At 49.6% G+C, this 22,429-nt stretch overlaps 1 protein-coding gene across 6 annotated transcripts; it reads right to left on the reverse strand.

Annotated features, from left to right (window-relative positions):
• Positions 1-1,771: 1,771 nt before the first annotated feature.
• Positions 1,772-15,676, reverse strand: Dmkn (dermokine). Of its 6 annotated transcripts, none has more exons than XM_013522527.1 (19): positions 15,125-15,676; positions 14,824-15,024; positions 14,671-14,727; positions 14,385-14,435; positions 14,040-14,234; positions 13,301-13,348; positions 13,134-13,190; positions 12,887-12,937; positions 10,712-10,759; positions 9,742-9,783; positions 9,521-9,568; positions 9,288-9,335; positions 6,489-6,545; positions 6,040-6,087; positions 4,451-4,498; positions 3,948-4,019; positions 2,834-2,860; positions 2,682-2,729; positions 1,772-2,101 (listed from the first exon to the last, which is right to left on the reverse strand). In XM_013522527.1, the coding sequence occupies exons 1-18, from the start codon at positions 15,476-15,478 to the stop codon at positions 2,682-2,684; spliced, it is 1,500 nt and encodes a 499-aa protein (XP_013377981.1). In that variant the 5' UTR covers positions 15,479-15,676; the 3' UTR covers positions 1,772-2,101. The 6 variants fall into 6 exon arrangements, with proteins under 6 accessions (XP_013377981.1, XP_013377980.1, XP_005400115.1 ...); XM_013522526.1 differs by having other exon boundaries at positions 2,834-2,857; positions 9,718-9,783; positions 15,125-15,675; XM_005400058.2 differs by having other exon boundaries at positions 9,718-9,783; positions 15,125-15,675.
• Between the last annotated feature and the right edge of the window lie 6,753 nt (positions 15,677-22,429).

Below are 22,429 nucleotides of genomic sequence, written 5' to 3' on the forward strand. Positions count from 1 at the left end.
GGAATTTCTTTGTAGGATGAAGAAAAGTGTGTGGAAAGTTCTTTCCCGACGGTCATGGGAAAATGAATGTTGGGGCTTTAGGAGGCTACTGTAGAGGCCCCCAGAAGAGGTGACTTCCCTTTATTAGAGGGTCCCCTATGCCATTCTGCTTCAACTGTTACTTTAAACTTGGAAGAACTGCTTCCAGCCTTTTGATCCAAGAACACCCCAAGAGTCCAGAACCACCTTGGCTACCTCTGCTTCCCCCTCAGTCTCTCAGAGGCTGGCTTGCGGAGACCTCAGTTCCCATTTCCCATACCTCACTCACCTCCAGAACTGCCTGTCACCAGTGAGGGTGGAGTGTCCTCCCTGGACTGCTCCACGTGCTCCTCCCTGTGGCTACTGGGAGGTACTGCGAGGTTCTCCCTACAGCGTGGAACGGGATGAACATCATCCTGTGGCCACAGTTCCAGTGAGGCGGCAGGGTTGGCGGGGCTGAAGATTGGATCAGTTGGGGCTAGGTTTCTTTTGTTAAACTATTTGAGGCCCTCTGTACCTACTGGATTTGGGGCAGTAGCCAAGGAAGGCAGGGGTCATGCCTTCCAGGATCTTGCAGTTGGAGAGGGAGTCACTTAGACTGGAGGGTGCTCCTGCCCTCCGTTTACTTCCTATTTCCCTGCAGGAATATCAGGGGAGCACAACAGGGTGCAGTGTACCAGCCGGATGGGATTCAGAGACTCTAACTGCAGACCCTCCAGCCCTGGCCAAGGGCTCCTCAGCTGGTTATAACCCTGAGCTCAGCATGTGCACAAAGCCTCTGCCTGTTCCACTGGTTCATCAGTGAAGTAGTTCTCTGCCTCCTTCCCTCTCTCCTGAAAATTCAGATTAGCTGTACATAAGATAAATGGCTTTGACCCATCCCTCCCCCCAAATTCGTAGACACATCAACCCAACTGCTCCCCTTCATCCACACTCGAATGTTGTTAGGGTTTAAATATGAAGTATCCCTCCACCAAATCCATGCAGAGGAGTTGACTCCCAATGCAGCAGTATTCAAAGTTGAAACCTAGAGCGGTAATTGAATCATAAGGGCACTGACCTCACTGATGTGTTCATAATTGAATGGCCTACTAAGAGGTGAGGCCTCATTGCTGTTGAAAGGTATATGTTGTCTCCTGGGGGACATGAGGTGAGCTCCTTTGCTTCGCCCATGCTCCCAACCATGATGTACTGCCCCACCACAGGCCCAGAAGCAACAGGGCCAGGTGACTATGAACTAAAACCTCTGAAACCACGAGCCAGAATAAACCCTCCTCTTTTAAGTCATTTTTTTCCTCAGGTATTTTGTCAGAGCAACAAAAATCTGAGTAGCACCAGTATATTTGCATCTCCAGGCATATTCTTTACTAGCCCTCACTCCTACATCCTGTCCTCTCTCTGCCCCACCAGGACTGGTCTCACATTGAACAACTTTACTCCAGCCTCCTGATTTCAACAGCTGTACTATTGACCTTTCAGGGCCTTAAAACATCCATGACTACTTCACGTGCAATAAGCATGGTATCCAGATAGGTTGGGCAAAGGTGATTTTTTTTTACGCATAGAGAAACTGAGGCATGGCGAAATTAGCCAGCTGCTTCTTGTCAGGTCAGGACTAAAAAATCTAGGTCTTCTTTCTCTCTGCCTACCACACATGCTTGATACCATTCTCAGGAGGAAGACGGATTATCTGCCCCTAAATCATTCTTCCACCCAGGCCATCAGTCTAACATTAATACAATTTGTAAAAACCTTTGGGAACCAGGATTCATGTTTTATTTCCACAGAGAAACTCAAAAATAAGCTGTATTTTTTTTTTTTTTTCCTTCTGGAAAAATGTCAGGTCACAAAATAGAGTAGGTGAGGAAAATGGCTGCTTATTCCGGTGAAGCTGGTCATCACCAAGACACCACAGCAGAGTGGGAAGAAGCAAGGAGCAGATGAACCGGGTCCCCACCCCAGCACACGTGGCTGTCAGCACCCGGGAGGGTGGCATGGCTGGGAAGGCTGGGGGAAGTGAGGCTGGGCCGTTTGAAGACTGGCTGGTGTTCGGGAGGTCTCAGTATCGGCCAAAAATAATTTTCTAGAAAAAAAATGAGAAGATTAAATGATGGCGTGCAAGCTCTCCTAAATCAACTGCCACTGGAGGGCCTTTCGTCAAGTTTCCAGGCTCCAGCAGCTTGTCTGCTGTCCTGCCTGGTCCAGCTTCAGTTCCCCTCACTTTTTCCTCTACCTAAAACCGTCTTTATGGTTCCACCAAGTTAATCTCTAACTGCTTTGCCTCTGGAGCCGCACTTCATCCTGTATCCCCAAAGATTCTCCTCTTTACAGTTCCCAGGGACAGTTCCTGTCCTTCCCCCAGCGCGCCATCCCCCCTGGTGTGCCCACGTGGCTCCCTCTGTTTATTCCCCCCCCCCCCCCCCCCCGTTCAGCACTCAGGCTGCTTTCCATATGTCCTGGATCATTTTCTCGGGACTCTTCCTCCACACCCCGCAGTGGGATCTGCTCCTTCATCCCCACCACCAGCATGCGCCTAAAGGAAACCTCACTTTGTGGTGCTGCTGACCGAGGTCTGAGGAAATGCCAAGGTCCCGCCCCTGCTTGTGAGGGGACTCTGCCTCAGCTCCAGCTTGTGGGCTCCTGTCACTCTCTCTGACACTCACCTACCAAAACTTCAGCCAGTGCAGCAGACCAGGTTGTGCCCGGGAAGCCTGGAGGACAGGAAAAGGGCTGAGTGGATGTCACTGCCCCCTCCACCCACTCTGGCCTCAGGCCTCTTCTGTTTTGAGCCAGGTTTTCTCAGTCCCATACTCACCGAGGATGAAGCAGTGGCTACTCCCTGCTGAGAAAAGAAGAGAGGAAGTGATGTGCGGCTGTGGGGCCTTTCTGTGCCCTGACTTGATCTTAGGGTTCAGAAAGGGCCCCGTGTCTGGGACAGGCACAAGCAAGGATTATCACCAAGGCCCTTCAGTCCCCCTGTGCACTTTCAGTCTACGGATTTTTTTCCTAAGGATGTATCCAGGATGACATTTAACATGGCCCCTGAGCACACAGTGTCCCCAGGGAGTGGAAAGAGCTGAGGTGTCCCTTCTGCCTGCTGAGTGGGTAGAAATCGGCCACAGGCAGTGGCCAAGGGAACACCACCAGGCAGGGCTAATGGCCTCTGTACCTCCTTTCCCTCACCACTTCCTTCCCCATCTCTTTTTTTTTTTTTTTTTTTTTTTTTTTTTTTTTGGTTTTTCTCTGGTACCGGGAACCGAACTCACGACCTTGCACTTGCCAGGCAGGCGCTTTGCCGCTGAGCTAAATCCCCAGCTCCTCCTTCCCCATCTCTGCACAGAAAGTTGTGCCCCTTCTAGGGTGGGCGTTTTCTTGTTTTGAGAGGGAGAAATCCTTGGTCTAGCTGTGCTTTCCTAACCTAATTAGTACCCAACATACTCATTTCCTGCCATTATAGCATTGCGTTTTTTGCAACTGCATAAAACAAATGTCTGGGGTATTATTTCCTTTTATTTCCTTTGAGGCATAATGCATTCTGTTTCCCACCAACCAAGAGCTCCTGGGCTAGCTTTCCCAAGAGGGTTGGTCTGCTTTCCTCTCCCCTGCTCACTCCCCAAAAAGGGTCAGCAGAGAAAAGACCAGCTGCCTGTGCATGGTGGGATGTGATTTGCCAGAACCGTGCTCCTCTCTGGGAGGCTCTTGCTTCCTGGTTTTCTCTGTTGCTCTGAGGCCGCTCCCTGAGAGGGTAGCTTGGAGGAGTGCTGATCCCTGCCCCCTTTCCAGACCGCTCACAGGGCACAAGTCTCCCTCCAAAGGGATGCAGCGGCCTGGCTTTCAGCGTGAGCAGGGGGGGCCCTGCAGTGAACACCTCCCTCCACCTCTCTTCTGCCGGCCTGGCCCGTGGGAGAACTAGGCATTGTAAGCCTCACCTTGGGGGTGTTCCTCACTGAGTGCTGCCCGCTGGGCACAGTGGGATACGCCTGCTGGTTGTTATAGTAGTTCTGTGGGGGTGGAAGAGAGAGAAGCATTGAAGGCATGTGGCTCTGGAATGAACACCCCGCCTCCCTTTCCCGACTGGACATGGTAACCCCTGCCTTCCCCTCTTCCAAATCAGATTTGGAAGATTTTCCCAGCCACAGGAGCCCACCCCTCACCGTTCTTAACTGTCTAAGCCCAAAGGGCCTGGCACCTCTCCCAGCTCTCCAAGGAGACTCGGGAGGTAAGGCAGGAGGCCAGGGGGAGAGGGGGAGTCTAGATCAGGCATCAGTGCTGGAGAGCCTGCCTTGGGAGTCACACCTGCCACCACTTGCCTCCCTGCGTCAGGCTGAGAAAACCACCGGATGCGGAGTAAAAGAGAACTTCAGATTGGCCACACCCAGGGCTGAGAGGGACCCAGGACCTTCCAGGAGAGAGTGAGAGCAAAGAGACCCACCTGAGTAGCGACGTCCGCCCTCTTCTGCATCGATGGCATGTCTACACCCTGAGAGGGAAAAAGGAGCCACAGTGGGCATCTCCATGGCCCTGCGGGCCTTGCCAGACTTCTGGAATGCCAGCATCCTGCTGCCTGAGCTCTGCCCGCCTCTTAAAGTGCCAGCATCTCACCCATCCCACCCCTCTAATGGTCCATGGTAAGCACGGTGGCCTAGAGGAGACGATGGCCCAGATAGATGTAGGACACAGATTTCCACAGTCGAGGTGGGCGTGGTGGTGGAGAAGCTCGTTGAGCAACACCAGCCCAACCTGTGCACCTGGCATGCTGGCAGCCTTGGCCAGAGACGCAATAGAATGACGGATGGGTAGAACTCACAGAGGCTGCTCTGGGGCAGCCCAGGCCCCTCAGCCTAGCCTGCCTTTGCCTACACCAAACCTGCTCCTCACAAGCCCTAAAACCCTGCACATAGTTGCTCCTCTCTAGGGTCCTTGCAAGGACAGGCAAATTAGGATGGGCATTAGCTCCCAGCCAAAGAAGGGAAGGAAAGGGGACAAATACAAGGAAGCAGAGGGAGGACTGTATTCCCTTGCCCACAAGGCCACGGGCAGCTCTAAGCCCTGGGAGGGAGTTCCGTTCCCATCACCATCCCTTTTCTGCTAGGACCCCGCCATTCACACCTTCCCTCTCACAGTGCAGGGGTCAAGTCCTGCCTGACTTAACTCTGCCTTGTCCACACCTGACACTGAGCCTTAACCCCACTCTCAGCCCTGACCCTGAGATTACAAACTGCCTGTCGGTCAACCTTCAGATAGTTTTTGTTTGGTCTGACTTTTTAAAAAGTATTAAAATAGTTACCGACCAATTAAAACTCAGATTTCTAGCTTTTCTTGAAAAATCAAACAAACACAACTACAAAGGTCCTATATGTGTGCATCATGACACTAAGAGAAGGCCTTAACTCCCCACCTGCCCAGCCGCCCAAGCCTGGCCCAGGCAGTGCCCAAAGGTTCTGCTTCCCAGAGGCCAGTGGCTGTGCAGAGCAAGTTGTAGTCTTTTACAGGACCTGGGGCCCTACTCATCCTTCCCAAGAGCCAGATATTCAGACCCCCAGACACCCCTCCCCCAACATCCTGTCCTCTCTTCCCTCAGCTTCCCCTTCAGTGCCCCTTTTCCAGCATCTGTAAGTTGATGCCAGGCCCAGGTCCCTTGCTTTGTCCCCCCTCCTAGTCCCCCTCTACCTGCTCACCCTGTGTACCACCCAGCTGTGGGTCCCCCCTAGCCAGGCCACGCCCAGCAGGGACAGCAGCAGAGCAAAGACCGCTTCATGATTTTATGCCTGTGGAGCCCAAGGCAGGAGCCCTGGGCTTTTATTGGAAGGAGGCCCTCCCACCCGTACCCTCCTCCATGACTCATAGCTTCTCTGTCCAGTCCACTCCCACTCCATTTTGCATAAAGCAGCAGAATGGTGGAGAGGGAGTGAGGGCAAGAAGCCAGGACAGCAGCCTCAACAAGTCACCTGGTAATGGACCGACCCAAGTCCCCAGCTGTTTCCTCAACCGAGGAAATGAGTTCTGCACCTCACTCCTTACCTCAGTAATTTCTTTCCAGTTAAAGAAAGGAGTTTTTCGTTTGAAATCCTGGAGGGAGAGAGAGAAAAGAGCGGCAGGGGAGCCAGGACTCAGGGTGGGAAGCGGCCACCTACTGTATGAGGGCTTCTGGGCTGCTGTGGGAAAGGACTTAAGAGAGCAGTGGGATTTGGAGGTTCCATGGAGATAAGCAACGAGAGGCTGAGGGTGTGTGGGTTTGACGTGGCACTGGTGCTAAAACTGAGGTAACTCCGAGATGAATGCAGTTATTATTCATCACAAACACATACAAACAAAATAAAAAGATTGGAGTGAGATGACCCGCCTCAAAAATGAAAAGGGCAATTTGGGGATGGGTCGGCTCATGTCAAGGGCAGCTGCCTTGGAGGAAGCATGTGGAGGGGCCTGATAACCAGGATCACCAATTCTTTGTAAAGCAGAAATTCTCCTACCTCCCAGAGTCTTCGGAAGTAGAGGAGGGCCCGGGTGTTAGGGGACAGGACATGGCCCTGTGGATGAAAAGTAGGTTAGCAAGGAACCCACCCCACTCACCTAAGCCCAGACTCCTGTTTCTCAGCCTTTACAATCTTACTGTGACTATGGTTGGAGGGCTGGGGGCTGCGGGGAACCAGGAGTCTCTCGGGACACCAGAAGCTATTTTGGAAACAGGGAGAGAGGCTAGATCTCTGAGCCACTAGCCAGCCCGCACGCCCAGCACACTGTACTGTCTTCGCTCCCGGTCCCACCCCCACCTGAGTACCACAGAACTGTAGCAAAGCATCCCCAGCCTCCCACCTTTTTAGTTGCCCATCCACCTCAGACCTCCAGCACATCACCCAAAGCTGTGGGGCTGTGACCACTCCTTCCATCCCCTGGGGCCAACAGCAGAGACAGAAAAAATAAAAGGAGCAGAGACCAGCACGTGGGGCAGCTGAGATTTATTTCAAGAGCATGGGACCAAATTTAGGGGTGAGGGACAAGATTAAGGGTGGGGGAAAGGTTCTTTAGGGAGGGAGTGGGATCTCCCATCCAGCTGGTAGCTCCTTGCCTGGAGGTCACGAGTTGCGAAAGCTCCTCTCGTCCTGGGCAAAGAAATAAGCTCTATGAGGAAGCTTAAGCAGTAGGGATTTGGGGAAGGCCCAAGCAGTAGAGCTTTGGGGGTGGGCCAAGGCATGGGGCATAGACCCCTGCTTTAAAAATCTGCAGGGACCTTGTAGTCCACCGCTGTCAGCTAGACACATCTGGATACCCTTGAGCTTGAGAAGCCCCTGCCTCACCAGAAGCGTTACGTGGAGTCCCTTCTCCTCACCCCTCCCTGGCTGAAGTCTTCAGCTCCCTCACCCCAAGTGTGAAGGAGAACAGAGCTCCACACCTCTCCTTCATCTCCGGACTGCCCATCGTTCTACAGGATCTGCCCCTCCAGGAAGGCCAACTGTGACTATTCCCTTCCCACCCCGCAAGATGGACAGAAATGCTTAGCTGTCTGTCCTGCTCTCTGGGAAGTGCCCATGCGTGGCCTGGCCTTTCCATCAGACTCTAAGTGCCCCAGGGTCCACAGCAAGGAGCCTTGCCCCTGTCAGAAGCAGACCTCCATAGAAGAGAATTTGTTTTGTTTGTTCAGTAGACCTGGGTCCTTTTGACCTCTCCCATCCCCATCATTCTCAGAGGTTACACTTTGCTTTTCCCAAAATTTGGGTCAGGCTGCCTGCCCATCTACCACCACCCGCTTCTCCCATAAAGACCACAGGGTTAAGAAAGGCAGGGATCCGCATCTTCATTCTCTCGCGTTAAGGAGCAGAGAAACGCAACTGCTCACCGAGGCCACTCTGGTGACAGGAATAGTTGATGGGCAGGGTGAGTGTAGTGTGGACAACAAGGACCCGCGTGCAAAAAGCAGCTGCCACTCAGCCCCGGTCTGTCATGCACTGCCCCATGAAAGGAGGGTCCAGGGTTGACAAAATTTTTAAGAGACCAGGAATCTAAACATTCATATCTCCTCCCTCTGCCTCTCCTTCTCCCTCTCCTTCTTCCTCTCCTTCTCCCTCTCCCTCTCCTTCTCCCTCTCCTTCTTTCTCTCCTTCTCCCTCTCCCTCTCCCTGTCCCTCTCCCTACTCCTGTCCTCTCCTGTCCTCTCCTGTCCTCTCCTGTCCTCTCCTGTCCTCTCCTGTCCTCTCCTGTCCTCTTCTCTTCTCTTCTCTTCTCTTCTCTTCTCTTCTCTTCTCTTCTCTTCTCTTCTCTTCTCTTCTCTCCCTCCCTCCCTCTCTCTCTCTCTTCTTTATCTCTCCCATACTGGGGTTTGAACCTAGAGCCTCTGCACATTATTTTGAGATAGGAGTCTTGCTATGTTGCCTGAATGATACTCAAACTTATAACCCTCCCGCCTTACTCCCTCAAGTGCTGGGATTACAAGCATGTGCCACCATGCCCAGCTAAAGTCTCTCACCTTTTATACTTTAGCAACTAATTCATATTCTTTTTTTTTTTTAAAGGAGGAGCTTAAATAAATCACAGCAGTAGGCCACGTTTCACAGTGTCTGCCTGGAGAAGTGGTTTGGATTGTCCATTTGCCTTCAGCCCTCCCTGACAACCCAGCCCCATCAACTCTGCTGTTCTGCTGTCAAATCAGGCTGGCCAAGGACTCCTCTGTGAGAAGGAGGGGTGGGCAGGGCAGAAAGGGAGAGGGGTTCTCTGGTCCAGGTGTCTCCTAAGATTACATGTGTGCACAGGGCCCAGAGTGATGCCTGTCACCCATCAGGCACTCATCAGCTGTTCAGGTCCTTTTCTCTTCTTCCCCAGAGTGTGTCAGTCCTCATGGGGCCTTTTAGCTCCACCTAACACTGCAATCAGTCTATCCCCTAGGACAGTGGTGGTGAACCTATGGCACTTATGCCACAGCAGGCTGTTTGTGCCATTAAAGCTCTAAAAGGTTCACAATCACTGCCTTAAGTCAGGCTGTCCCCTTAACCTTCCAGATCCTAAGAGGAAACTGATATTCTGCACCAGCACAGACGTATATGTTGAGGCATTAAAGAGACTCATCCCCTGCACGCATCCCCAGCTCTCAGTTGACCCCAAATTCTCTATGCTCTTCAAGTCACAGTTTGTACGTTGGTTTTGGTTTTAGTACTGGCCTAAACACCCTTTTTTGTACAAGGCCACTATTATTGTGCCCCTAGCTTACTAGCCAGAGGTATAGCTTCCTGGATTCCTCCCCCATTAAGACCAGGATTGCACAGCCTTTGGGAACTTACCTTGTTTAAGGCATCCCAGTTAATGAAACCCAGCTTGGATTTAAAATTCTGCAAAGAAAACATAAAGAATATCCATATCAGGCCATGATGTAATTGGCCCAGGGCCTCAGGCTGGGAGAGGGGCAGGGCTACTTCTCCCTGTCAGTACAGAAAGAGGATTTCGGCCTATGGAGCCAAGGGCCGGGGGCTGGTTTTCCAAAGGAGAGTGAACGGAGCTATCTTGCAGAACTCACCTTCCAGAAATTGTCAAAGTTGAAGACTCCAGGAGATGTCTCAGTGTCCTGAGGAACAGATGAGAAATGGGATGAATTTAAGAAACTACACTGTGAGCAAGAGGCACGGGGCAGGAGATGTGGGGAGATGTCAGGAGGCGGATGAAGGATGTTGGAGCCCACAGTCACAACCCAGGTGGAGTAACACCTCCACTCACCACAGAATTGAGCTCACTGACTACCTCACTTTCTTCACTGCCACTGTTGTCACTGGATCCTTGTCTCTGGTGGGGAAAAGGAGACTGATGTTCGAGACGGTTTCAACCTGTCCTATGTGCCCTGGCCCTCTCGTCTCTGCTGTTGCTCAAGCTCTTCTGCTCCTCTCCGTAATTCCACTTTCTCTCTTTTACACAACGCTTAAAATTTCCACCTCAAAAATAATTCCCCAAACGCTTGCAGCCACATAGCCCTACCCTGTCCCTTGACTTTTATTTATATTTTTGCCTCCCCCTCCAAACACCACTGCTAATGGAAGTGGCTAGATGTGGTCCCACTGTGTGCACGGCACTGTCTGTGCCTTATTCTGCCATGGTCCTCTACAGATGACTTCACTTTGTAGATGAGGAGATTGGAACTCAGAGGGGTCCAGTAACTGACCTCAGTATCTGCCTTTGCATCTGTACTCTGTACCACCTCAGTCTAACTCTGACACAGAACGCCCTAAAGTAATTGTGGAAAGTGAGCCAGTCAGGTGTCATTGTCTCCGCTTTACCCAAAGAAAGGCAGACTCAGCGAGGTGAACTGACCTACCTGGAGATGCACAGGCGGCAAGGGACAAGCTGCCACTTGAACCCCCATCTTCTAACCCGGAGTTCAGCAACTTTCACTCCTCAACACTGACTCCTTAAGTATGTTTTTTTGCAGATAGTTCCTGGGCCATTTTTCTGTTGTTTTGTCTAGTCCCCCCGACCCACCCTTGCAAAGAAACTATGGCTCTGATGTCAACTGAAAGGAGGGAGAGAATGGATGAATGGAGGAGGGGACTAGAGATCCCACAGGGTCATTTTGTCTCCTGATGATCACCAGATGCCAATTCAGAGCAGCTTGCAAGAAGAAACTGGTATTTTTGTTTCTTCCCCCAAGCCCTTGGCTTGCTGCCCACACTCCACCATCCCTTCTGCTAATGCCACCCCAGCTACCCCCTGGGCTTACCTGAGAGTTGCCCTGGGAGCTCCCAAGTCTACTGCTCTCTCTGCTTTCCTAGGGAGACAGAACATGGAGAAGTCAGTGGCAGGAAAGGACAGGATAGCAGGTTGCAGATGAGGAAGTTCAGAATCAGGGAACTGAGGCACAAGCGTGACAGAGGACATCCCAGGACTCCATCCTGCCTGGCAGGTCTTACTTCAACCTCCTCATGTGATGGACCGGCTTACTATGTGGACTTATGGTATTTATGGAGAATGTCACCATTCCTGTTTATATTTGTCTCTGCAAGCTGCCCAAAATCCAGCAGGAAGGGCTTTGCCACCAAAGCATCTGAATTTTCCCCTGGTTGGGAAGCAGATACAAACCAGACTGTTGATCTGAACTGACCAACCCGGAAGCCCCCAGCTGGGCTTATGGCTGCAATGGGCAGGAAATGGGAGCCAGCTGGCCAGTCAGCAGGAGCCAAGGTGGCCATGAGTAGACCAGTTAGTCTTCCCTTAAATCAGAGGTTAGCTCCTGCATCAGCACTTCCTCATTCCCAGAGGTACAGTTAGCTGCTCTGCCGTCAGCCTAAGTGCTCAGCTAGCATTGCTACTGGAGAGTGAACCTCCATCCCACTCACTATCAGCACAATCTCTACTTTCCAGGCCTATTATTCCCTTACCCTGATGTCCCCAGGACCACTGGGGTCCCTTTGTATTCTGCTGAAGCCCCAGGGGATAAGACAGTGAAACACAGACAGATCCCTGTTCTAGATCCTCAAGCCATCTTCAAAAATGTATGGATGGATTTCATATGATTCCTCTACAAATCCTAACAGAATTCTCTTTGAAAACTTGTCAAACTAATTTTGAAATTCATCTGGAAGGATAAAGGTCTGGGAATAGGTTTTTAAAAGGTGCTGGCAAAGACCAGTGGCAAGAATGTACTTATACTGGTGGATACTGACATACCCTGAGCCACTTCAAATAGAGTGACGTCCTATCTGTGCCACCATGGAGGGATCCATTTAGCAAAACAAAACTTGCAGAAGCTCCCCCCAGATCCTAAGGTAATTATAAGTGGCATGTGAAGTCAGTATTAGAAATTATTTAATATACAGGGCTGGAAATATCATTAAATATTTAGGGGAAAATACTAGTGATCCACCTTATAAGTTTTTAACTGGTTTTCCCAAAATAAAGGAGCACCCAGCTCTGATCCAAAGTGTAGAATAATTATGCTTAGATCAAAAAGTAGGACTAGACCAAACACAGCAAAATAAAGTCCAGCTGGATTAAAGAGGTATGTTTTTAAAAATGAAATTATATAAGTATTTGTAATACCTGAAGAGAATAAAGACATGCACAGCAATACACCAAGAACAGAAAACACAGAGGAAAAAGACTGATAATTTTTTAGGGGGTGGAATCATTTGTTTATTTTTTGAGACAGGGTCTCACTATGCAGTTCAGGCTGGCCTCAGACTCATTAGGTAGCCCCTGCTGGCCTCAAACTTGTGGCAGTCCTCATCCCCCGACCTCCTGAGTGTTGGGATTACAGGCGTGGCGATTGGTAGTTTTGATTTCTTATGTACCTAAGACTTGAAATTCTAGAAACAAGCTAGATACAAACTGGGAGCGTGTTTCTTAACATTCTGGTGGCCACCAGTGCCCAGCCCAGCAGCCATAGCCTCCCCCGTTTGCTGGTGAGAAATGCAGAATCTCAGCCCCACCCCAGACCTGTTGAATCAGAACTTGCCTTTGCACAAGACGTCTAGGTGTGGACAGGAGTGTCACACTTGCTCTGTCAGCACCACAAGGACTGACACCCAATGCCCAGAATTCCAGAATAACTGGGAGGAAATAGACTTTCCAAAACACTTCTCTGCCGGAGTCGTGAGTTCTGTCCATGGCCTGGGCTGGGACATTTGAAATGACTACATTTCTAAAAGCACTGATTTACATAGGATTCTTCCCGGCCCTGTCTGCAGTACACAGTGAGCCATCACATGGGAATTTCCAATCCAGTATTACTCTGGAGACTACTTTTAGGAGTACACATTTGATTTCTTCCACCTAAATTGTCAGATCTGCTACCTCCATGGATTGACTGTAACTGATTATCAGGAATGGAGCTGAGCAGTGTGGACTTCTGAGAATGGGGACAGCCCCAGTCATAAATAGGCAGTTTGGTTCTCACCTCACCCCTAGATCCTCCAGCTATGCGGGCTTCATTTCCTGGGTTGTCACACTGCAGAAAAGAGATAGGGAAGACTCATTCAGTCCCCTCCTGAGCACCCATGCCAGCCCCCAAAGCGCTCCTCCATGGCAGTAATCCTCCCCTTCTCAGTGGGCCCCTAGGCCCCGCCTCGAGGGCTGACCCCTCTGCATTTGCTTCCCATAACTAGAAGGAAATCTGGGCCCCTGGGGGCTCCCCAGCCACTGACCTCAGGTCTGTTTCCACCACCACTTGTATCTCGGCTGCCTGTATCAGACCCAGTTCCCTTTGAGGAAAAGAAAGCGAGAGTTCATATGTCATCTTAAAGGACTTGCAAATGGACCCTGTCTTTGCTAGATCATAGTAAGCAGAAGGGACTCTTAGGGACCTTCTTACCTTGGAGACTGAAAAGCTTTGATCAAAATCCCTAGAAGTTTCTATGCCCTGGATGGGGGTAAGAGGGTAGTATAAGGAGCAGCAACTAAGGAAGCTCATTCTTTGGACTTGTCATGATCCCTCACTTCCTGTGGCCAGACAACATTCCCAGGCCCCAAGGAGCTCATGGGGTACCTGCCTCTAGCACCCCTCTCTTGGAGCTCTCTTCTAAAGCAGCCCCCCACCTCCTCACCCATAACGCAGGGTCCCTGTGGGTACCCCGTAGTCATTAGTGTCATCTATACCTCGGCTCTGTAAATGTCCTCTAGTTTCTGTGCATGCAATCCTGACCTCATTCTCCTGGAGCCTTCCCAAATGAATGTCCCTATTTTTCTGTGCCCATCCCTCTTCTTCCCTCCATCACCCCCAGTTCTACCCACACCTTCCAGGTGGGCAAGGAAGAGAAGTTGGAAGGAGACAGAACTTGCCCACCATGATGGAGCAAAAGTTTAGGGAGCAGAGCAGGCAGACGCAGGCAGGACAGCTCTTGTGGAAACCCAATGTGCTTCTGTAAAAAGCCTTCCCTGGGTCTGGGAGGGTGGGGAGCAGAGATGGAGGGAGCCTCATGATGACAACTGCCAGTCATATCACCTGCTCCAAGGCTGCAGCAGCTTCCAGGGAACGCCTAGAGCCTGTCTGCTATGCAGGGACCACCAGGACCCTCACCCATCCCTGCCTTCACCCAAGGAGCAGAACTTACATGGCTGGACCCGGAACTGCTGCCACCCTGGCCACCACTGCTGCCACCCTGGCCACCACTGCTGCCACTGTGGCCACTGCTGCCACTGTGGCCACTGCTGCTGCCACTGTGGCCACCGCTGCTGCCACCATGGCCACTGCTGCTGCCACCATGGCCACTGCTGCTACCACTGCTACTGCTGTGGCTGCTGCTTTCCTGAGAAGCAGAACGGAGTGAGGATGAGGATGAGAGACCAGGACTATGTCTGTCCTCCCCTAGCTCTCCTGCTGGGGCGTGTTCTCCCCAGCCTAAGAAGAGCAGTGTCCCATTCTCCCCGGTCCAGATCACAGGCTGCTCTCCTCTTACCCTGGAGCCTCCGGAGCTTCCATCAGAGCTGGTAGGTGGGGCGTTGGTGCACTGTGGAGAAGAGGGCAGCAGTGGGTTTAGAGATGTCTATCAAAGCCGTCTCCACAAGCCTCTCCCCTTCCTTTCCCCTCCTCCCCTCTCATTTCCCAGCTTCCCACCACACCCATCTCTTCCCAGCCTCCTCTTCCTCTTGCCGCAGTCCCTCTTTCTTTCCCGTTTGTCTCTTCCCTACTTTCTGTCATATGCATTCAGACAACTACTCTGTGCCCCAGATTCTGGCTCTTACCCCTGAATTCTGGCTGCCACCTCTCACTGAACCATAGCCAGGCTGGGCCACAAACCCCTGCAGGGAGAGTGAGACTCAGTGTGGGATCTGGAAGGACCGGGGAGGTGTGAAAAGCTGGCAGGGGCAGGTATTAGGGCACCATGTCTACTTTACCTGAGCAGTGGTCTCAAAGTTGGGGTACCCTCCATGGCCTCCCTGCCCCAAGGAGCCTCCCAAGGAGTTGGTTCCAAAGCTGCCTCCTGAGCCTCCAAGGTTTCCATAGCCTGAGGGAGACCCTGGACCTCCAAAATTTCCCTGGCCCTGGCCTCCATAGCTACCATAAGAGTCAAACATGCCGTGTCCTCCAGATGTTCCCTGCAAGGACAACACACCTGCACTTAGTCTAACTGCCATGATATTTGACTGAGCTGCCCCATAGCTTCCCATTTCCACACCTGGCTTCCTAGCCACTTACCCAAGAAGAGGGGTTGTGGGCAGCATTCACTCCATGTCGAATGTTGTCCTCCGCCTGTCTGCCAGCCTCATTCCCTGTGTTTTCAAGACCATGGGCTGCTTCCCCAAGCCTATTGCCGAGTGTATCTCCTCTGGCCTCTCTGGATGAAGAGCTGCCTTCTCCTTTGTCCCCTTGGTCAATAGCATCCTTGATTCCAGAGCTGACTGCCTCTTTAGCTCCTTCACCAACGGCATTCCCAATGGTACCACCCATCTCTTGTCCAGCTCCTGTCCCAGAGCCCTGCAGTGGACCAGCTGCCCCACTGCCCAGGCACAGGGCCAGCAGGAGGCTGGCCAAAGATACCCGCAGCTTCATGTCTGCCTAGCTCCCTCTCTCCGCAGTCCTCTTCTCGCTTCAGTCTGCTTCTTGTGACCTTTTCTCTCCCTCTGATCTGTGGGCCCTCCTGCCTTCTCCCTCTACCTTCTTATTCTGCCTTCTACGTCTACAGCCTCTCTCTCTCTTCCTTTCCCAGATGCCCCTGCCTTCCCAGAGTCCTTCTCCCCGTCACTACTCCTTATACTGTAGGTTGGGAGAAGGTGACAGGGCTGGGTAGCCCAGGGTCCCTCCCCCAGTGACTCAGGGCCCAGCTACGATAGGGTAATGAGCTGTAATTGTGAGCCTGTGTCGAAACAGAGAAGGAGCCATGCATCACAGAGGGAGGGAGAACTGGGATGAGATGGACACAGAAGTGTTCTAGTTGCCCAACCCCAGGAATTTGGGGCGCAGGGTGGGGATGGGGCACATGAGGAGATAGGTGTTAGTGTCTCCTGGAGGCGGTGGGGTGAGAGGACTTCGGAGAGAGGCATTGCAGGCAGGACCCTAGCAGCGCAGCAGGAAAAGGAGACCCCATTGGGCAGGACCAGCCCTAGACCTCAGTGTAAGCCAACCTGAGTTGGGGGCATAGGATGGGAAGCAGGTGCCCCCTTGAGGCCCTTCGCAGTTTCAGTCGGCCTCAGAGCTCTCATCTCTCTCCTTCCCACCCTGTCACCTAGAGGTGACTGCCCTCGCACCTTCCAGCCTACAGAGAGACGCTGGGAGCCGAGGGGCTGCATCTCAGGTCCTGCAGCTCAGGGCACAGCCCTCCGTGGGGGCCCCAGGCATCAGGGAAAGAATGGCAAGGCCTTGATAGTGGCCGTCAGTGTGTTTCACTTAGCACCCATCTGCTCGGGGATCAGAGCAGGGAGCTGGGCGGGCCAGCCACCCGCAGGGAAGAGTGGGAGGGAAAGACCAGGGAGGGCACTGACCCAGACTGCATCCTGTTTACCTGGCCCTGGAGGGGCACTATGCCTGTGTGAGCTCATGGCACTCATGAGGGAGAGATTGCAGCTCCTCACTGCGCCCCCTCCCCACTTCCCCAGGGCCCAGGCAGTCCTGGCAAGGGAGAAGGGGTCAGCTCAATGTCAGGAGCCGTCAGTCAGCACCACGGTCCCAGCTCTGAAGGAACTTGGACATCCTCCCTTGGCCTTATCCCTGCCTAGCAAGTGTGACTGCTTCTTTATTCTCAGAGGCCCCAGGTCCTCCCACTTGGCACTGCCTTGAATCACTGGGACTCATCTCTTGTTTAGGAGGGGCTGGTTTCCATCTGTCTTTCTCAATGTCTTTCAGTCAGTCTCTCCCTCTCTCTCCACCCCAACACCCGCACCCAAACTTGTAACATCCAACACTTCTTAGCATGTAAACACCATTCCTGGCCGTCTTTGGCTTCCACCTCCATGTTGTTCCGTCACTGGCTCTTTGATGATGATGATAATGATGGTGATAATAATAACAATAAGAAGAACTGCAGCTCCAGCTTATCAAGGCGTTTTTGTCATTCTAGTGTCTCCTAGCAGCCCCTGCTTGTCAAAGTCCCTTAACTTCTCTCCTCATGGAGCTGATTTGGGTTTTGCTCTGAAGTCCCGGGTGAGGAGAGAGGGTGCAGGAGTAAATCTAGGGCCCTCGGGGTTAGTGCTGGAGATCCCAGCCCCTGAGCTCGCTGCTTCCTTCTACTGGAGGCCAGAGTCATGGGCAGAGGACTCGCTGACTCAAGACTCCTTCCCAGACTCCCGCCCCCACGTCCATCTTCGTGGTGTTGTATATCTGCTCTCACCCTTTTCCGCTAACACTTCTCTTAAGACCAGCCTACTTTCTGACTTAAGTATATTTTAAGAGAATGCATTTTATTACTAACATAAATGGAAAGCCAGGATCATTAGTCCATAGATAGAAAGTGCCAGAAAAACAGGTACAAACAATGACATTGCATTATAACTGGCTACAGTTCCTAGGAACACCAGCCCAGAAAGTAAGTCTTTCTCTTTAACCTAATCTGAAAGCTTAGAAGAAAACTGACAAGAAAGGACATTTCTCACTATGATTCAGCTACTCAAAGCCATATCCACAAACTATTGAAGCTCTCCCAAACAACCATGTCCTACTTTCTGGGATAAACTTCCCCCAGGCATCCTGGGCCTGAGGATCCACCTCAGGTCAGTATTACAGCACATTTATTAAGAATGTGTTGTGAATCAAATGGAATGTCCTATGCTTTCCTATTTATGACCTCAATTCACCTTCACTGTCAAGTCAATATTATTCCCCTTTTACAGATAAGGTAACTGAGGTCCAGAGTGGTTGAACATCACACACAAGACCATATATGAAAAGATTATGGGAAAGTAGAGTGGGTCAAAATGTGACCCAGATCTGTCTGATATCAAACAGCTTCTCTAACATCTCCATTCCTTTCTTTTTTACCTAACAGCACCTGACTCTGACATGCCTGGGTCATGTCTAAAACCTCCTTGTTCCAACTTTTCTCTCTTAAGTGACTACTTCGTTCATTCAACAAAACTTTATGGAGATGTCAATCCACGCCACACCTCCCCTAGGCACTAGAATGCAACGTGAGAACAAGACCTGCCTTTTTCTCCTTCGGAGCTCACTGTCAAGGTGGGAGAAGTTGACAATAAAGTTTTCAGGTAGTTATACTAACTATGAAGAAAAACACAGGGAGAGAAGGGGATAGAGGAGGAGAAAAAGCAGGTATTCTAAATATGGTAGTCAGGAAGGGCTCTTTGAGGTGTGACCAATGAACAGAGACGTAAGAAGAAAAGAGCAAGCCGTGAGGGTATCTGGGGATAGAGTATTCCTAGGACAGACATCAGTGGTGCAAAGGCCCTCAGGCAGGAGCCTACTTACAGCGAGAACCATTAAGGTAGTGGGGAGATGTGAGGAGATGAAGGAGATCAGAGAGATAAAGGATCCAGATGCTGGGGCTTGGAGGGCCACTGCAAGTACTTTGACTTGTTTCTTTATTAGCCTAGGTTTGCAGTACATAATGTTTATACAAATATAAAGGAGCAGGTACATGTACTTAACATATCTTAATTATTTTTATTCCCCTTCCTCTGTCCTCCCTGTCCCCTCCCTGGATCCCCTTCCCTTTTGTAAAAGAACTATCTCCCTGTTACCTATGACCCTATCGTTTCCATGATTTAAACGTTGGGTTTCTCATATAAGAGAAAGTATGTAATATTTAAACCTGTGTGTCTGACTTATTTCACTTAAAATTATGGTCTTAAGGTGCATCCATTTGCCTGCACATGACTCAAGTGTAGCCCTCTTTATAGCACAGTACTGCTCCATTGTGTGTAAATAATACATTTTCTTTATCCATTTATCTGGACTTATGGACTGCTTCCGAGACTTATCTATTATGAGTTGTGCTACTGTAAACATGGCTATTAATAGATCACTGGTATGGTGTCATTAACTCCTTTAAGAAGATATCTGTAAGAGAAATAGCTGGGTTGAATGGAATTTCTAGTTTTAGGTTTTTTGGGGAATCAGCATACTGATTTCTGTAGTGGTTGCACCAGTCTACATTACCACCAACAATGTAGAAGGGCAACTCTTCCCCCACAGCCTAGCCAGCATTTGCTATTATTTGATTTTTTGATGATAGTCATTCTCTCTGGAGTAAGGTGGAATCTCAATGTTGTTTTAATTTTCATTTCTCTAATGGCCAGAGATAAGCATTTTTTCATACATTTATTAGTCCTTTGTACTTCTGAGAAATGTTTATTCATTTCAGTTGCCAATTTTTTGATTGGATCTTTTTTGGGGGGGTCTTGTTTTTTTCATAAATTCTAGATATTAATCCTCTGTTAGAAAAGTAACTAGCAAATTTTTTTTCCCATTCTGTAGGTATGTCTTTATTTTATTTATTGTATCCTTTGCTGTCCACATGCTGACCAATTAAATAAAAAAGAAAAATAATGGAGTTAAAAACAGAAAAATACAATGACAGAAATAAGTCAATACCTTTCGTAAATAACTCTCAGTGTAAATGGCCTCAACTCCCCAACTACAAGACACAGACTGGTAGACTGGATAAAAAACAAAACAGACAAACAAACAAATTCAAGCTGGGTGGTGTGGCTCACACCTATAATCTCAGTACTCAGGAGGCTGAGGCAGGAGAATCACCAAGAGTTCAAGGCCAGCATGAACTACGTAGTGAGACCCTGCCTCAAAAACACAAAACAATAAACTACCTCAACAATTTTCTTCATACAACAGACACACCTAATCCAAAACAAAATTCACAGACTAAAAATCAAGAGGCTGGAAAACAATTTTCTGTGCACCAGGACCCTGAGGTAGTAATTAAGCAGAGGTAGCATCTTATTCTCAGGCAAAATGAGTTTCAAGTTAAACTGAACAGAACAGGCAAAGAAGTTCACTACATATTAGTCATGGGAACAGTACAACAGGAAGAGATAACAATTTTAAATATATACGCACCACACACTGGCATGCCCAACTTCATAAAACACTAGTGGACATAAAAGATCAAATAAACACCAACACAATCATAGTAGGAGACCTCAATACCTCACTTTTACAAATAGATGATAAACTAAAAGAATTAACAAAGAAATATCAGAGCTGAACAATGTCTTCAAACCAATGGACTTAATAGGTATCTATCAAGTGTTCTACCCTACTACAATGGGTAGAACTTTTTCCAAAATAGACCACCTACTAGTTCATAAAGCCTGTTTAAAAAAATACAAAAGAATTGAAATTATTTCATATACACCATCTGATTATAGTACCCTGAGACAAGAAATCAATTGCAAAAGAAACCACAGAAATTTTACAGACACCTGGACATTAAATAATAGTGGGTCACAGAGGAAATGAAGGAAGAAATTGAACAGTTCCTAGAATCAAATGATAATGTCAGTACAAAATACCAGAAAATATAGGACACAATGAAAGCAGTCCTATGAGGGAGGTTCTAAAGAAACAAGAATAGTCCAAACTCCAACCCAGTACAAGGAAGGAAATCGTAAAGACCAAGGTGGAAAGTAATGAAATTGAGACCAAACAAAAACAATACAGCTGAGAGTGGTGGTGGATCGTTGCAAGTTTGAGGCCAGCCTGGGCTACAAAGTGAGTTCAAGGCCAGCCTGAACTGCGTAATGATCTAAATTGCGTAGTGAGACTCTGTCTCAAAAAGACAAAACACACACACACACACACACACACACACACACACACGCACACACACACACAAAGAATCCGTGAACTAAAGAGCTGCTTCTTTGAATGAATACTTTGACTTTTGAGGCAGGTGCTAACAGAGTTCCTCTAGGATACAAAACGAGGAGGTTGGAGGAATACAGAGACCAAGAAGGAAACTTCAAGGAGAGAATGGAGATTGGATTCTGAGTGTCATGAGAAGATAAGGCCTTGAACCTCACTTATGTTTCTGTTCTCCTTATGGGCTCAAACCGGCACCAGCAGGCTCACAGTATTCACAGTGCTTCTTCTGGAGGCTAAGCTCAAGGTCAGCTTCACCATTTCCTAGTGTAATCTTCACCCACCTGTGCAACAGTTTCCTTGTCTGTAAAGACAGGGGAATGTGAAGATTACCGGATTAGTACGTATGTGTGGAGAGCTCAGGGAAGCGCTTGGTACCCAGAAGTAGGCAATGTGTGCTCCTGGCAGTGCTGGGTGTGTTGATACTGTCGGAGTGCTTCCTTGGCAGTCATTTAACTTTGACACACACACGCGTGCACATGTCCTGAAAAGGCCAAATGCAGAGACCTATTTTTAAAGAGGATCAGTTCTAGAGGAACCCTTTTCCCTTGCTGAGGGTCACAGGTCAGCCAGCCACCTCACCAGCGGAGATTACTATCAGGAAGTACTCTCTCATAAGCTCTGCCACCACAGCTCACTAGCTAGGTGGCCTCAGGCAACTCTCCCTTCTCTGAGCCTCAGCGCCATCATCTGTGAGGGGTAATCATGATACCTACCTCACAGGGTAGTTGTGAGAATGGATGAATCATGTGTGTAAGTGCTTAGCACAGATTCAGTAAGCGCCCAATAAAAGGTAGCTGTGAGAGTCCCACCCAAACTCCTCTCCCTGTTCTTCCACATCTGCAGAAACTGGTCCTTCTTCTCTGCTGCTCCCTGGCCTTGCTCCACCCTTCTCAGCAAAGCAGTCCACTTCTTGTTCACCCTTATTCCATTGCCTTTCCCAAGGCTTCCCAAGCCAGCTGCTCAAATACCAGACATTTTTGCCTGGCCTTGACCCCACCACCCTTGAACCTCTTAGTCTAGTGAGGGGAATGAGTGTTAAACAAATAATTTTCATAATATGATTGTAAACTGTCATAAGCAATATGAAGAACAAGATTAGGGTGCCGTGAGAGATAATGACAATTAAGATGGCCTTTCAGGCTGAAGAGTCAAAGTAGCAATGACCTTAAGGGGAAGAAGGAGCCAGTCTTGGGGACAGAGAGCCCTGGGGGACAGAAACTTTCTTAGCAGCAGGGACAGCAGAAAGAGCCTACAAGCAAGGAGTGCATCCTGGTATTTCCTTTACCCTTCAAAACAAGCTCAAAGCCTTGCTTTTCCAGAAGCTTCCCAGAAGTGATCCCCATGACCACCACCACCACACATATGCATACACATACACAAGCATAATGAATTATCTCATATGTCTTTGGTACTTTGAGGTTCTAACTCCACTCCAAGCAAACCAGCAAGAAGATGTACATATAAATGAAGTCAGTTAAAGTTTTTACTTGATAAAAGCACACGCTGTCTTCAATATTGCCTTTGCAAAAGCAGGCACTGTGGGATTCCTTCAAGTAGAGGCTCCTTCAGTGTATAGGAACCAGAGTCCAGGAGAGAACAGACCCCGAGCAAATGTCTGCTGTGCGTGACTTGTTCTGTTTAGTAAAGTATGGCACATAGACGTCTGCAGTT

Source organism: Chinchilla lanigera, unplaced genomic scaffold (assembly GCF_000276665.1).
Source record: "Chinchilla lanigera isolate Chin_1 unplaced genomic scaffold, ChiLan1.0 scaffold00067, whole genome shotgun sequence".
Taxonomy (NCBI): Eukaryota; Metazoa; Chordata; class Mammalia; order Rodentia; family Chinchillidae; genus Chinchilla; species Chinchilla lanigera.

What these genes read in the sequence shown, in the direction of transcription:
- Dmkn (XM_005400058.2), bottom strand. Translation starts at nt 15,478, where the DNA reads ATGAAGCTGCGGGTATCTTTGGCCAGCCTCCTGCTGGCCCTGTGCCTG. An exon ending in ACTTTGAGACCACTGCTCAG is followed by an intron (nt 14,728 to 14,823) that starts GTAAAGTAGACA and finishes CTCTCCCTGCAG; the next exon opens with GGGTTTGTGGCCCAGCCTGG. An exon ending in AAAGCTTTTCAGTCTCCAAG is followed by an intron (nt 13,191 to 13,300) that starts GTAAGAAGGTCC and finishes TTTTCCTCAAAG; the next exon opens with GGAACTGGGTCTGATACAGG.